We start from the raw sequence: 15,569 nt of genomic DNA, 5'->3' as shown, positions 1-15,569 counted from the left end.
TATTAATATTCACTACAGGAATTTCTCTAAAAAGCTACACATAGTAGCTCCTGAGCTACTGCACCCCAATATAACATATTATATCTAAAACAATACATACAAATACTCAATACACAAGTATCATCATCATTTTTTATTTGTTGTGTAGAAAAAAGTTCACAATTCATGTTTACATATTATTGAAAAAATAACGATTCACTATATTTACATAACTCCATTGTTTTTCATAGAAAGGAAAACAAGTGTAATCATCTGCATGAATCAAAATAGTAATACGTGTAAACAAATTATTGCCTGATTAGAATGCTATATGTAAGTGATGTTATTATGCAAGATAGCAAATTAACATTTTATTACCTTCACTGCAGCTCTACATTTTGAGTATATGACATGTTTTAGGTACCCTGACACAATAAAAGCAGGGAATATAAAACCTATGTGTATAGTTTGTGTTGTGTTCAAAGACAGAATACCACGGGGCTCATACGCTCACAGGCCACATTGGAGAGTAATCCAGGAGTCTGGTGTGTTTGAGTGAATACTGAAAGCCGGGTAAACCGCCTCTTTAAACCCAGCCTTGAATGTGTACAGATGCTCCCTCTGCCCTTTAATGCTGTGGAACATCAGGGTGCCACCTTCATAGTCCAGTGCCACCTCAATCTTCAGCGGCTGATTGACCATATCCCGAAGAACCACGCTGGACAAAGACTTGCAGGCTGTCAATTTCCCATTTTTCCACTGAAGCCGCCAGGACACGGAGTTGTGTCCCAGGCGGCTGTGGTCTCCGCGTCGTGGAATGGTTTTGTAGCATACCCCCAATGACCACATGCTGTTGGGTCCCACCTCCACAACCCACACGTGCTCGCCGCTGGAGAAGCCCTGGCTACACATGACCTGCGGGGCGCTGGTGAAACGCTCCGGGTGATCGGAGTAAGGCTGCTTGCTGGAGCTGTACTTGGCCGTGCGCTGGTCGTTGGTCAGCTGGAGGCTGGGGTGGGCCGTGCTTGAATTGAAGGTGAGCTCCAGGGGATTGAGGAGGATGCAGAGGGACTCGCAGAGGCGGGTCAGTTCCGCTTGGAAGGCATCGGTCCTGAGGCCTGCCTGCAGCTGCTTGGTGTTGAGTGGGGCTTTGGTGAGGATCTCGCAGGGGATGGTGCCTGTAACGGCCTCCTGCATCTTCTCTTCTATCGCCATAAACCTAAAATGAATACAAAACCCAATGGTTGCCATATAAGACATCTTGTGACACTTCTATTCATTCATTCATTTTCTACCGCTTTTACTCACGAGGGTTGCGGGGCATGGTACACCCTGGATTGGTGGCCAGCCAATCACAGGGCACATATAGACAAACAACCATTCACACTCACATTCATACCTATGGACAATTTGGAGTCACCAATTAACCTAGCATGTTTTTGGAATGTGGGAGGAAACCGGAATACCCGGAGAAAACCCACGAGAACATGCAAACTCCACACAGAGATGGCCGAGGGTGGGATTGAACTCATGTCTCCTAGTTGCGTGCTAACCACTCGACCGCCGTGCAGCCCTCACAAATTATTGCAGATAAACGATACTATTGTCAACATTATTTTGATAGTTCGGGCTAATTTCATACACCAGGTGAGCGTGCACTGCGGCAATTTTTGTGGGCAGCGCAGTCCGGCGTAGTGCGGTCCGGCGCAGTGCGGTCCGGCGCAGCGCAGCCCGGCGCAGTCCGGCGCAGTCCGGCGCAGCGCAATCTGGCGCAGCGCACCCACGCCTCCATCCCTCCCACTGCCGCAAGTGGCAAAGAGGGAGGAGAGAAGGCGTTAGAGGGTTAGTTTGAGCTAATTTCATACACCAGGTGAGCGTACGCTGCGGCAATTTTTGTGGGCAGTCAGGCGCAGCGCAGTCCGGCGCAGCGCAGTCCGGCGCAGCGCAGTCCGGCGCAGCGCAGTCCGGCGCAGCGCAGTCCGGCGCAGCGCAGTCCGGCGCAGCGCAGTCCGGCGCAGCGCAGTCCGGCGCAGCGCAGTCCGGCGCAGCGCAGTCCGGCGCAGCGCAGCCTCCATCCCTCCCACTGCCGCAAGTGGCAAAGAGGGAGGAGAGAAGGCGTTAGAGGGGTGAACACAGCCGAGTGTAATCTTAACCAAATTGCCTATGGACAATTTGGTGTCGCCAATTAACCTAGCATGTTTTTTGGAATGTGGGAGGAAACTGGAGTACCCGGAGAAAACCCACGCATGCACGGGGAGAACATGCAAACTCCACACAGAGATGGCTGACAGAGGAATTGAACCCTGGTCTCCTAGCTGTGAGGTCTGTGTTCTAACCACCCGACCACTGTGCAGCCTACACTTCTATTCATCTAAAAAAAATATTATTTAAATGTAAAAGTAAAAGTTTTTGTAACGCCACACAATACGTGACAATATGTGATGACAACCATAGAATCTTTATTTAAATATACAGTAAGTGACATAAGACTGTCCTGGCTGCTCAGTACAATATGACTTAATGTGGCAATAAGTCAACACTATTATTATTAGACCCTGAGATGGAACAATGACATATCATTAAATAAAAAATAGTACCTGCTTATGAAGACGCATGTGTCCGTCACTTCAAGAACCTCAGCTGCATTTTGCTGTGCGTCCACTAGTAGCTGCTGTTTCTCCTCCAGAGCACTCAGTCCCAACTGCCAGCTCTTCCTGCGCTGACCTTGCTCCTCCTCCAAAAGCTTGTGCAATCTCTCCCTGTACCTGAATGGAGCACCCAGACAAAGGAAGAGAAAAATTTATTAATTTTACACATTTCATAAATTATAGTTGGGGGGGTCCATTCAGCTATTTGATAGTGTTATTGTTCAATCAACCTTTAGTCCGTCCACATTTCACATTAAACAAAAAACTACTGATCCAATTGAGTGACATATGTATAAGCCAAGAATTAGGAATCTAGTACACCTTTATGGTTCCGGCATATGCTGGAGCCTATCCCAGCTGGGTAGGGTACACCCTGGACAGGTCACATATCACACACAATCACATTCATACCTATGGACAAATGTCATTGTCGGACACACTTTGTCGGACACACAGTTGGTGTGGTGGAACTGAGGAGAAGCTGAACATGTGGCAACCTCGCCTGCTCAAGGATGAGCACTCATTGTCGGACACACTTTGTCAGTTGTTGGTGCGTACAGTACGTAACGCGCAGTTTGTCCAAAATAAATGCACTTTTCCTGGCGAGACCGTGCTGCTTCTCGCTCCAGCAACAATTTGGTGACTATTTCACGAGGATAAGTGGCATAGAAAATGGATGTACAGCAGAGTTAAACTGGCAACATCTGCCTATCTATTTATTATGTCATTTTCCATGAACCAGAAAGCCTGGTTGTGACAGTGTGTGTGTCTAGTTACGTAACTTTTAATGCTTCGTCATTTCTTTTGACTTGATAATAGGGCAATTTGTTTTTATTTTCATCCTCGTAATGTCGTCCTCACATTGACAAGCACACGTGTCTCAGTGAAAGCCACGTGAAACCAATGAGACCTCAATGATCTTGGCATGAAATGCAGATGAACCAGCCGTCTGACAACAAATGACTGACACCGGTTCAGTGATTGGCATGTGTTCTGTTACAGTCACTGCCTGGACCTGCTTTTCAAGTCTGGAGGCACAAAGTGAAAGTATCTCCTGTTGTGATAAAGCTGTATCTAACTGGCACAGGTAACCGACTGCATGGGAAGATAGAAGTTCAAAATACTATAGAAATATGATTTATATTCATTCATTCATTCATTTTCTACCGCTTATCCTCACAAGGGTTGCAGGGGGTGCTGGAGCTTATCCCGGCTGTCTTCAGGCGAGAGGCGGGGTACACCCTGGAATGGTGGCCAGCCAATCACAGATGTATTATATCACTATATAAAAATACTTAACAAATTAATTATAGTATAGGTTGCACGGTGTTCGAGTGGTTAGCACGCAAGCCTCACAGCTGCTAGGACACCCGCATTCAATTCCACCCTTGGCCATCTTTGTGTGGAGTTTGCAGGTTCTCCCCGTGCATGCATGGGTTTTCTCCGGGTACTCCGGTTTCCTCCCACATTCCAAAAACATGCTAGGTTAATTGGCGACTCCAAATTGTCCATAGGTATGAATGTGAGTGTGAATGGTTGTTTGTCTATATGTGCCCTGTGATTGGCTGGCCACCAGTCCAGGGTAGGCTCCAGCACCCCCTACGACCCTCGTGAGGAGAAGCAGTAGAAAATGAATGAATGAATTATAGTATAGGCTGCACGGTGGACGAGTGGTTAGCACGCAGGCCTCACAGCTAGGAGACCCACGTTCAATTCCAACCTCAAAGACAGCTGGGATAGGCTCCAGCACCCACCATGACCCTCGTGAGAATAAATGAATGAATGAATTATAATAGACATGATAATGAAAAATCTGGACGCTAAGACTTGGTAGAGAAACTGAAAAATAACTTGACAGCTTTAAAAAGTAAGTGAAAATAACAACAAAGAGGCCCAAACACTACATGCTGTTGGTGAAAACATGCTAGCACTATTTATATCTTTATGTTCTCTTTGACATATGTCTGCAACATTACCCGTCCACCAGTGCGGCCATGGCGTCCACCAATGTGGCGGCCCTGTTGACCAGTTTGTCGCCGATAGCCACAGACTGTCCCTGCTCCTCTTTTGCCTTCTGTATGAGAAAGTCCGTCATCTTCAGCTTACCGGAAACCACCTGCACACATTTAATGTATGTGTCACTCATGGAATAAAAACTCAAATACAAAAAAGTCGAACTGGATATGCTATTCTGGTAACAAGTAAGGATAATTCATAATACCAACTACAGAGATTTTATTTCTAAAATCACAAATACTTAAACTTGCTGATATGGTTAATGTTCAAACTGCTAAAATAATGCATAAGGCTAAAAATAAACAATTACCTAAAAATGTCATCCAATACTTCTCTACAAGAGAGGAGAAATATGATCTCAGGGAAGAACTACATTTTGAAACACTTATATGCTAGGACTACGTTAAAAAGCCATAGCATTTCAGTATGTGGAATCAAACTATGGAATGGATTGAGTAAGGAACTCAAACAATGCACAACGATGAGCCAATTCAAGAAACAATGAGTATATATATATATATATATATATATATATATATATATATATATATATATATATATATATATATATATATATATATATATATATATACACACACACTCATATATCACTATATTGACACTTACTATGGTACCCATTATGTCATTGTATGGTCATATCACCTCCTACTTTGGTACGTGACAAAAAATTAAATAAAAGTAAAATAAAGTAAAAAAAAACTTAAACTATATTAGGAAAGCAGGAAGTGAACAAATGTAACAGTTACTGATTGTAAAAGTACCAGATGGAGGGGTAGGATTTAATAAGCTTTGCTTCTTCCTACTCCTTTTGGACATGTGGAACTGTGAACTGATTATGTGATGCATTCAATTGTAATCTGATACATGGGTGAAAAATCAACACTATTCAGGGTTGCAGGTTCTACTATAGCAACAGTAACAACAGTCTAGTTAGTTAATCCCTAATGCATTACTTCCATTCCTATGCTATGATATCCAACAATTGTACTGTACATAAATAAGAAGTGTGCTTGTGTGGTTTATTGGGGACTTGGAGAAGAGACAGACAGGAAGTGACATCGAGGGTTCGAACAAGTTTCTGTAGGTTGCGGCCGCAACAGTAGCCTGTGTTTTTATTCGCGATCATTAAGCCTGCGGTGACATAATTCAAACCTGTTCTTCCAGCAACAATCTGGTTAGAGTTTACATTACAGTAACACTACAACTTCATTGTCCATGAATGCATCTTTTGAATGCCTTGTTGATTATTGACTAATCAACAACATAAGTCTTATGTCTAAATATGATTTATATGGAAAAAAAAACAATGATGTCAAGAAACATAATGAGTAGATAAAGGTCAGAGGTCTACCTTGGTGCGGATCTCCAAGGCATGTCTCATCTCTTCCTCAGCAACCCCGAAGGTAAGAACGTCATGGTTGTGGTGTTGACCCTCCATGAGACACTTGGAGCACAGCAAGGTCATATCGGTGGAGCAGAAGTACTCCAGGGGACGCCCGTGGGTGTCACAGCACTTCACCTCCAACTTTGGGCTCTGAGCTTCACTCTTCACTTCGTGAGAAACATCACCAGTCGGATCGTCGGAATCTTTCACCTGCGTCTTCTCGTTCTCCTGTTGAGGGCTCAGCTTAGATGAGGCTGCTAGGTAACCCTCGACGATGCTGCTCAGTTTGAAGTTCTTCTGGAGGCATTGAACACCCGGAAACTCCATGCGACACTCCGGGCATCGCAAGACCGCATCGCTTTGTTCTGCTTTGCCTGTGGACTGGGAGATACAGGCCTGGCAGTAATTGTGGCCGCAGGGGAGAGCGACGGGGTCCGAGTAGATCTGAAGGCAGATGGCACAACTAAGCTCATAGGCCAGCAGCTCTTCTGGCTTGGAAACACTCATGATGAAGAAGAATAATATTCTTGTTTCTATGTTTCTCTATTCAGAACCTAGGAAGACTCATCCTAATCCACTTTGTCTCTCCTCTTGAGTCCTGGCAAGGCTGTGGGTGACAATAAAATGAGAAAGCCAGTCGGTGTACAACATGCTTGCCAGGAAGAACAGCATTCCTTTCACACAGGCTGTTTGCCGAGCAACGGGAAATCCATCACAACATGAGGGTTGTTGATGGTCAAAATATGCAACAGTTATTGTACTCTTTACTAACTGCGCTTTTTCCATGACCTAAAATAACCTTAACTTCACAGGGTACAAAATTTGCACGGTGGTCGAGTGGTTAGCGTGCAGGCCTCACAGTTAGGAGACCCGAGTTCAATTCCACCCAGAGTTTGCATGTTCTCCCCGTGCATGCATGGGTTTTCTCCGGGTACTCCGGTTTCCTCCCACATTCCAAAAACATGCTAGGTTAATTGGCGACTCCAAATAGGAGTCCATAGGTATGAATGTGAGTGTGAATGGTTGTTTGTCTATATGTGCCCTGTGATTGGCTGGCGACCAGTCCAGGGTGTACCCCGCCTCTCGCCCTCACCCTCGTGAGGATAAGTGGTAGAAAATGAATGAATGAACCTACTAAAACAACTCAACATACTCCATTATTGGAACGTGCGACACCTCCATATATGGAGGTGTCGCACGGTCATTAGCATGTTAGCAACATAGTCAGGAGGTCATGAAGACCCGGGTTCGAATCTCCGCTCCGACATCTCCATCGGTATGAATGTGAGTGTGTATTGTCCGATTGGCTGGCAACCAGTCCAATCGCCCAAATTCAGCTGGGATAGGCTCCAGCATGATGGACTGTGCATGCTTGACTGTAGTGTCGGTAAGACACAATTATCTCTATGATATGTGTTATTGTTCTTAGATTCGATTAGGTTGTACTATACTCATTTAAATGTTTCAGCAGAAGAAAGTCACAAAAAGAATAATATACCAAATACCTATCCAAAAAAGGAAACAATCTACTATGAGTTTTAAAAAAATTAAAATAAAATGTAAAAATTAAAAACAATTTTTTTAATATTTTTTTTTATTAAATAAAATAAAAATGTATATTTTTTTTAAATCTTAAACTATATTGGGAAAGCAGGAAGTGAACAAATATAACAGTTACTGATTGTAAAAGTACCAGATGGAGGGGTAGGATTTAATAAGCTTTGCTTCTTCCTACTCCTTTTGGACATGTGGAACTGTGAACTGATTATGGGATGCATTCAATTGTAATCTGATGCATGTTCAAATGAAATTAAACCATTACCATTACGATTTTATTTGTAGCCAGGAGCTGCCGGTATGGGAAAACTGGGCACACAGTAAATGTGGGAATCTGCTTTTGTAAACAGTTGAATCCCATGCACTATACCTGTACCACGACACCTGCACGTTTGACTCATGTTGAGTGTAAACACAGCAATAATACCCCCCTTTTGCTTCCATTTTTCCATCAGAAAGTCACTTCTAGTTGTCCCTAACCCCTTAAAATACTTTATAAATGATCTCCAAAGTCCAAAAATATTAACGGAGAAGTCATACGTACCGAGTGTCAGTAATGACACAACACATTAATGAGCCATGACATGACGGTACATTACCTTCAACCACGGCATGTTCGACACGATACACTGAAAAGAAGTTCTCGTCCTGTTCCGTGTGGAAAAAGTGAGTTTTTGTCTTCTTACTTTGTCTTTCTTTCCCAACGCCGTTTGAAAACCTTTCTTAAATTCAGAATAAGTCAATTGGAGGCTAACTAGTTAGCTTGCTAGCATCCATTCATTGTTGAAGTGTAAACAAAGAATAATAGCAGAGTAAAGATGACTACATGGCTGTAATTATATAACAAAAAGTATTTAGAAAGTCCTAAACAGGTTTTATAATTAACCGCAATATAAACGATGCAAATGCTTGACTAAATATGAATGATTAGCATTACACATTCACATAATTTCTGTCCATTTCATTGGACAGTGGTGCATACAGTATTTGTGTGTACATAACATTGGAGATATGAGACATGGCGGTGATGAGGGAAATTTTCGATGTTATGTAAGAGTTGAAAGCAGGTCAGAAATGTGATGGCATTGTAAGGTTTGAGATTGAGATAAACAAAAGGCCTTATCCATCCATCAAGACTACTTATATAGGGGGCTGGTGCAGTTAAGCTAGTACATAAGAGTATGTTCTAGTGCTAGTCAGCACTTGAGTAGCGGGGGGGGGGGGGGGGGGGGCAGTTGCACGAACTGTATTTATTTGTTTTATTGTTTTATAAGTTCTTATCTTGGCACATTATTGCAGGATTAACATGAACATCTGCAGGCTCGTTGCTGGCACTTCCAGGCACCTCCAGGACCTGGGGGTTGCTGGGGGTCTCTGATCAGGGTCATGGGAACATTCCCTCTTCAGCACATTCAAACACTTTCTATTGTCTAAGCAAATGGATATAAGGGTGATAACAAACACTATAATAATTGTATGTACATTTTATTTTATTTTAACAAGGTGAAGGAGCAATAAAGGTTTTCCACCAAACATAAACCTGGACGTACAAAAGAAGCTTACAAAATAAGATGGATATACTTGGGGATAGCATGAAGAGAATCGAACAAATTCAATGGCTTTTTCCACTTTTCTGACCTATAAATGTAGTTAGAATGTTGTATTCTTGTGTTAAACCATGCCAAAGTTTCAGATAATGAGGTTTGCGCATTTGGAAGTGAGCCCTGAAACACTCGGTTTCAGAGGGCGTGGTAAAACTGCCTCTTTGTGATGTCACAGAGGGACGGACTTCCTTATATATAAACTGTCTGCCCTGCCCCAAGCTCTGATACTCTGTTTACGAAACAAGCTCAGGCAGAAGTTATTGTATTTGGTCGATCCCAGCAAGAGGGTCTGCACGCAGGCCTCAAAGCTAGGACACCCGAGTTCAATTCCACCCTCAGCCATCTCTGTGTGGAGTTTGCATGTTCTCCCCGTGCATGCGTGGGTTTTCTCCGGGTACTCCGGTTTCCTCCCACATTCCAAAAACATGCTAGGTTAATTGGCGACTCCAAATTGTCCATAGGTATGAATGTGAGTGTGAATGGTTGTTTGTCTATATGTGCATTGTGATTGGCTGACCACCAGTCCAGGGTAGTACCCCACCTCTTGCCCAGCACTCCCCCCCCCCCCCCTCGACCCTCGTGAGGATAAGCGGTACAAAATGAATGAATGACCCCCTCACGTATGCAAATATCATGGCAAACAGAAAGCAAGTTGTTCTTTTCTTGTTGGATCATTTATGGGTTGACTCACACTCAGATGTTTTCCACATAGTCATGAACAACCTGCCTTATCCAAAAACCAAAACAAAGCATCTTTGATGGTGCTGATATTCAAAAATACACAAAACCCTATGCGGAGGTGTGCTGACTCTGCCGCTCGTCACCCAGACATTTGTACAGGAGTCCATGTTGGATGAATGTAAGATTATAAAGTCTCCCTTTGAGCTCTTTTTTTGCTTACATCTCTGATTGGACCACAGTAGTGCGGTGCTGAGCCAGCTCCTTCTTCACTCCAAGGCCTATGATTAGAGCCAAGTCGCTGCCACTGGAAGAAAACACAGCTCTGTGTTGTTTCTTATAGTTGTTATTCCAAGGACATTTTGTACCTTTATCTTTAAAAACATTATAATTATCAGCTTTGTTTCTTAAATTAGCTTAAAAAACCCACTAGAAAATGTTTTTTCTAACTACTACTACTGGCTTCATATTTGTAATTTTAATATTTGTCCACCAGACTGCACTACTGTCTGAAAAGACAGTTAGCAAAACTGGAGGTAGCAGAGATAAGGATGCTGAGGTTCTCAATGGGAGTGACCAGGATGGATAGGATCAGGAACAAGTACATCAAAGAGACATTACATGTTAGATTCCTTGGAGATAACATCAGAGAGAGGCCGGACTTATATATACACACGCTTATATAAATGTTGGTAGGCTAATATTTTTGTCATTAGATCAAGGTCTGTGAGTGATTTTTAGGAACCTCTTAAGGGTTAAAGAACATCATCGTGCAGCTATACTTAGTAAGAGAAATATAAAGGAGAAAGGGGTGAGAAAGAGCAAGCAAGGATGTGTAGCATGGGGGGGGGGGCGGCTTAGAGAGGGGCAAATCTGGAACCAATAAAGCCGGGAAGCCTCCACGGCGACGTCATTGAGGTTTGATTTGGTTTGGCTCTACCAGACACCTTCTCCCTTTGATCACGGTACTCCATAGTTTAGGATTCCTGCAGTGCTCCACACCAATCAGTGAATCACATGGGCGGTCCGACGAGCTTTCCAATGTCCCCTCCCAGATTGAAGTTTCTGTTGGATCACACGCAAGCTGGAGGACGACCAATGCGGTGTGACGCTGGGGAGAGATGACTAGCTGGCTGACTGTAGATGAAGGACAAGTCTTTGAATTGGATAAACGGTAGCTTGAAGACCAGAAAAAGACGAAACTGAATACAAGACAGAACGGGAGGAAAGTCAACTCTAACTTGGAAAAGAAGTATGAGAGAGGAGCAACAGACTAGTAGTGATCCTCCATCGGGAGAGGAGAACACAGGAAAACCACCTTCCAATGCCTGCCCGGTCCTTGTAGCAACACCTGGACTCGGCAGACGGAAACGAAGCACCGGAAAACCTCCGGCAGACGACTCTACCACTCCAACAATCGACCCTGTAGATGAGGTCTACATTTACGCTCCCAAAAAAATCAAAAGCAGCCCTCAGCATCAGCTTTGTTCTTCAGGACCGTGCATTTCCCCAGTTCCAGGTCCGAGTCCTGGCGATTTGACGTCTCTGGAGGACCCTCACGGCCAAAGAGTGATCGCCAACATCCGCGAACGGCAGAGAACGCAATCCCTCAATGAGGCCTTCGCGTCCTTGAGGAAAATTATCCCCACGCTCCCATCGGACAAGCTCAGCAAGATCCAGACCTTGAAGCTAGCGTCACGCTACATTGACTTCCTGTACCAGGTCCTACAGAGTGACGAGATGGACTCCAAGCTGAGCGGGTGTAACTACCTTGCCCATGATAGGCTGAGTTACGCCTTCTCTGTGTGGAGGATGGAAGGAACCTGGTCCACCATGTCTGCTGGACATTAGTCTTTCATCTTCAACAATGGACAGAATCACATGGGGTCACGTTTAAAATGGACTCATCCATCTCAGGTTACATCATTGGCTCAATGTTGAGGCAAAGACTTTGGATGAGAAGCTTTTGGACTGTTATCTGCTTTTGAACCTTAGAATAGTTCATTGTTGTTAAGTCTTCTGTTGGTCTCGAAGAGCTGATGTCTCCCTTTTGGATCTCTTGACTTCTTTGGGTAACAAAGTTTGACCCTTAGTTCCACCATCAGCAGCACCTTGAGCACCATCATCAATGTAGGTATGCATTCTTATGTTTCTTTCTTAACTACAGACATATAGAGAATCTTTCACTTGTTTTTTTTCCATGAAATCATCATCTAGACCAGGGGTCTCAAACTCAATTTACTTGGGGGCCACTGGAGCTAGGGTCTGGGCAAGGCTGGACCGCATCAGGTTTTCCACAAAAAAAACCAGCGCTTTTTTAAAAACAGAAAAATGAATAAACTTTGCTTTTGTTCCGATTTTCTACAAGAAAAGCTCTGAAAACATTCCACTGTTCTCAAATATCTTAATTTTTATTTTTCTGCACAAAATAAGATGAAAAATAAATAAACAAATCAAGAATAAAGATAATCAATCAATCAGTAATAAATAAATATAATAATAATAATAATAAAACGGCAAATAATAAAACCTAAGAAACGACATATAGTTGGTGGGTAGACAAATTATTTTTTTCAGATTAAAATTAACAAAGAATTATTAGAGCCCTGTAGACATGACAAAACACGACTATAGTCACATTTATACTTTTTTTTAATTTACATATTGCGCAACTGCAGGGTCTTGAGACACATGCTAACTCCCAAACTAGAGAGCTAGCGACCTAAACGGTAGCCTTCAAGTTATTTCCTTTAATCTTAAATAGCCAAAAACTTACCACTTCCACACGGATAGGGAGGATAACTATTAACAGTTATTTAACCTTTAACATGAACATTAATCAAACGTAATAATTTTTTCTGGGTACATGATACCATACAGCATCCATATCAAACTTGCGCGGGCCGCACTAACATTAAACTTTCATATCAAGGCGGGGGCCTCAAACTAATGTCCTGCGGGCCACATTTGGCCCGCGGGCCGCGTGTTTGAGACCCCTGATCTAGCGAATCTTTGACTCATGTCCAGCTCCTGTCAGATAAAATAAAAAAACAAGATCAAGGCATTAGCGCTGCCTAATGAAATCAAGCTCCGAATCATAGACGACGCCATCAAAGGAGAACGCTGATGTGGGGCGGTGGACTCTGAACATTGATGTGGGAATGGGGGTGCGAGGGGCACCCATAAAGCACCGGGAGTGATGGAGGAGGTGAAAGCTGATTTATGCAGCACACATGGATAGGTGTGCCCCCCCTTACTGCCCACCTCACATACACACTAATGCTGACTTTGATTCAACTATTTCCTTGACAATTCCCGCTTAACCCATGCCCACTTCCGGTGTATGCCCCGCCCATTACGAGTATGCCATAAAGTTACTGTCAAGTGTTGAATGGTACCTATTATTATATTATATTATATTATATTATATTATATGGGACTCCTATAGAGCAGCTACACACAATAACCTGCACATAAAACTTTCTAGATCTTCCAGAATATACACCTATTCCAGTTGTATTTTTTTGCCAAAACGGTCTGTTTTTATTCATTCCATACACGGCCCTCAAGGGCGCTCATTGTCGGACACACTTTGTCAGAGGTACCGTTAGCTCTGCCTGAGCTAACTTGTACCTGAGCTTATTTTGTAAACAGAGTAGCAGAGCTTGAGGGAGGGCTTATATGGACATCTGCTCCTCTGTGACATCACAAAGGGGCAGTTTTACCACGCCTTCTGAAACCAAGCGTTTTGAGCCATCTGAAACTTCTTTCTGGGCTCACTTCTAAATGCACAAATGCTCATTATCTGAAACTTTGGCATCAATTAACACAGTAATACAACATTCTAACTACATTTATAGGTCAGAAAAGTGCAAAAAGCATAATAGTTCCCCTTTAAAGTATTTTTGCTGTCTGCCTTTCCCTTCCACACAGGTGCTGTCCCGCCTCTGAAATTTCTGAATCAACTTTGACCCTTCATTCATTGTTGGTACCTTTCACACTGACCTGCGATGCATGAATAAAGGCTCAACACAGGTACTTAAATATAAACTTAAAGACCGCCTGTGTGAAAGGGGCTTTAGTTCACTGTCCAACTGAAAATATGAAGATTTTCCTGCATAAAAACAACCATCCTACACTACATAATGTGAACTTCTTATGTGCCTTCTTATCACCTTTTACTTTGGTAAATCCAACTTTACTCCAATATTTCCACAATTTAATGTCTTTCTCTTTCTTTGCAGTGTTGTTGTCTGCGCCATGCCGCCATTTTGACCATTCTGGTCATGTGGACTTTGGAAAAGAGAACTGTCTAGAATATCACTGATAAGAAAGAAGTGGACCAAAGACGTGAGGAATATGCATGTTATGCTATATTTGGGACAAATGTGTTTACAGAGACAAATATCATTCTATCACAATCTGTCTTTATAAATAAAGTTCAGTTCAAATTCTATGTCTCGAGTCTCTTGTTAAAGTTCACCCATATTTAATGAGGTCTGCACGCCTTCCTTTGCCTGGTCAGTGAGGAACACTGACACACATCCAAAAAGAACATTCTAGAATGTGCAATTAAAAAGCGCTATGGGGTATTTTATAGCCTTGGAACCTTTTAGAGGTGCTTTTCATTGTTTTGGCTCTGAATACAGTCATTAAAAAGTGTGGGGGGGGGGGGGGGGGGTAAAAGGAGAAAATCACAAATGCAACATGGAGGTTAAAATTAGATTTTAAGCATGCTGTTGAACATTTAAATAGTGTTCTCCGTTGGAAGTGTTGTTGTAATTGATTTTTGTAGTGCTTTTTTTTACAGAGTAAAAACGATTTTACAATCCGAGCCTGGCTCTTTAAGAAGAAATGCATTGTGGGAAGACCCTCTCTCTTCCTTACCTTCAATTGTCTTCTGCGTCCTGATTGGCTGCAGTCTACTGTCAATCCCCTTCGGCGCCGCCCTGGCATGTCTCCTGTGTCATCGCTGGCTATGCTAGCTTGCTGTCTTTGTACCTAATGTAGTGGCCAGTAAATACTTTCCGTATATTGCTAACTGAAAACTAATACAATTCTTACAGTACAGGTAGCACGCCTGTTTTATAATGAGTTCATGGAATAAGACAAAATCACATTTCACAGGGAAAAGCGGTAACGCTAACCCAAGTGAATTGTTGTGTACCGCGCATGTTACGGAACAAGTTTAACAAGTTACTTTAGATTAAAAAAAAAAAAAAACAAAAGACTGTAGAAAACCTAAAAAAAAGTGGAGGAATTGTGTTAATCTTCAAGCTAATTAAAGTTAAATTTCACAATTGCTCCGTGTCCTGTTTACATGAATGAGGCACAGCTGAAGCGTCGAGAAAGAGAGAGAGAGGGGGGCGGTCGCTGTGTGTGACTGGCCAATCAGAGAGGTTGGAGAATGAATACATAATGAGCATAGTGAGCACCCCCCCACCACAATAACGTAGTTGTTTCCAAAAGGTATTTCTTTTTAATCTAAAAGGAAAAGACAACAACAAAAATAGTACAAAATAGAACATCTTTCTATACATACATATTGGTAGGAAAAAAGATTGACAAAACACGTACAGGTCATTAGCAAAGAGTAGCATGAATTCAGTACAGTATTACTTTAAGTCCAGTTAGTTAATTAAGAAAAAAGTTACCAATACACAACAACAAAGTGTGTATTTT

The 15,569-nt window shown here is 42.7% G+C and overlaps 2 protein-coding genes across 4 annotated transcripts; one reads left to right on the top strand and one right to left on the bottom strand.

Annotated features, from left to right (window-relative positions):
- Window positions 1–126: 126 nt before the first annotated feature.
- On the bottom strand, window positions 127–15,103 carry LOC131136734 (E3 ubiquitin-protein ligase TRIM39-like). The gene is made up of 5 exons (XM_058083921.1): window positions 14,775–15,103; window positions 6,016–6,655; window positions 4,604–4,743; window positions 2,577–2,744; window positions 127–1,198 (listed from the first exon to the last, which is right to left on the bottom strand). The coding sequence occupies exons 2-5, from the start codon at window positions 6,553–6,555 to the stop codon at window positions 490–492; spliced, it is 1,557 nt and encodes a 518-aa protein (XP_057939904.1). The 5' UTR covers window positions 6,556–6,655; window positions 14,775–15,103; the 3' UTR covers window positions 127–489.
- Window positions 8,141–14,364, top strand: LOC131136735 (twist-related protein 2-like). Of its 3 annotated transcripts, none has more exons than XR_009131797.1 (3): window positions 8,141–8,271; window positions 13,821–13,922; window positions 14,132–14,364. XR_009131797.1 is itself a non-coding variant. In XM_058083923.1 (3 exons), exon 1 carries the CDS (start codon window positions 11,142–11,144, stop codon window positions 11,736–11,738), a length of 597 nt encoding a protein of 198 aa, XP_057939906.1. In that variant the 5' UTR covers window positions 10,783–11,141; the 3' UTR covers window positions 11,739–12,017; window positions 13,821–13,922; window positions 14,132–14,364. The 3 variants fall into 3 exon arrangements, 2 of the variants coding, with proteins under 2 accessions (XP_057939906.1, XP_057939905.1); XM_058083923.1 differs by lacking the exon at window positions 8,141–8,271 and adding an exon at window positions 10,783–12,017; XM_058083922.1 differs by lacking the exon at window positions 8,141–8,271 and adding an exon at window positions 10,783–12,021.
- Window positions 15,104–15,569: the final 466 nt, after the last annotated feature.

This window comes from Doryrhamphus excisus, chromosome 10 (assembly GCF_030265055.1).
Source record: "Doryrhamphus excisus isolate RoL2022-K1 chromosome 10, RoL_Dexc_1.0, whole genome shotgun sequence".
Lineage (NCBI taxonomy): Eukaryota > Metazoa > Chordata > Actinopteri > Syngnathiformes > Syngnathidae > Doryrhamphus > Doryrhamphus excisus.
This window is presented reverse-complemented; position numbering and strand designations above follow the sequence as displayed.

What these genes read in the sequence shown, in the direction of transcription:
- LOC131136734 (XM_058083921.1), bottom strand. Translation starts at nt 6,555, where the DNA reads ATGAGTGTTTCCAAGCCAGAAGAGCTGCTGGCCTATGAGCTTAGTTGT. An exon ending in CCTTGGAGATCCGCACCAAG is followed by an intron (nt 4,744 to 6,015) that starts GTAGACCTCTGA and finishes AAATGTGTGCAG; the next exon opens with GTGGTTTCCGGTAAGCTGAA. An exon ending in ATGGCCGCACTGGTGGACGG is followed by an intron (nt 2,745 to 4,603) that starts GTAATGTTGCAG and finishes TGCTCCATTCAG; the next exon opens with GTACAGGGAGAGATTGCACA.
- LOC131136735 (XM_058083923.1), top strand. Translation starts at nt 11,142, where the DNA reads ATGAGAGAGGAGCAACAGACTAGTAGTGATCCTCCATCGGGAGAGGAG.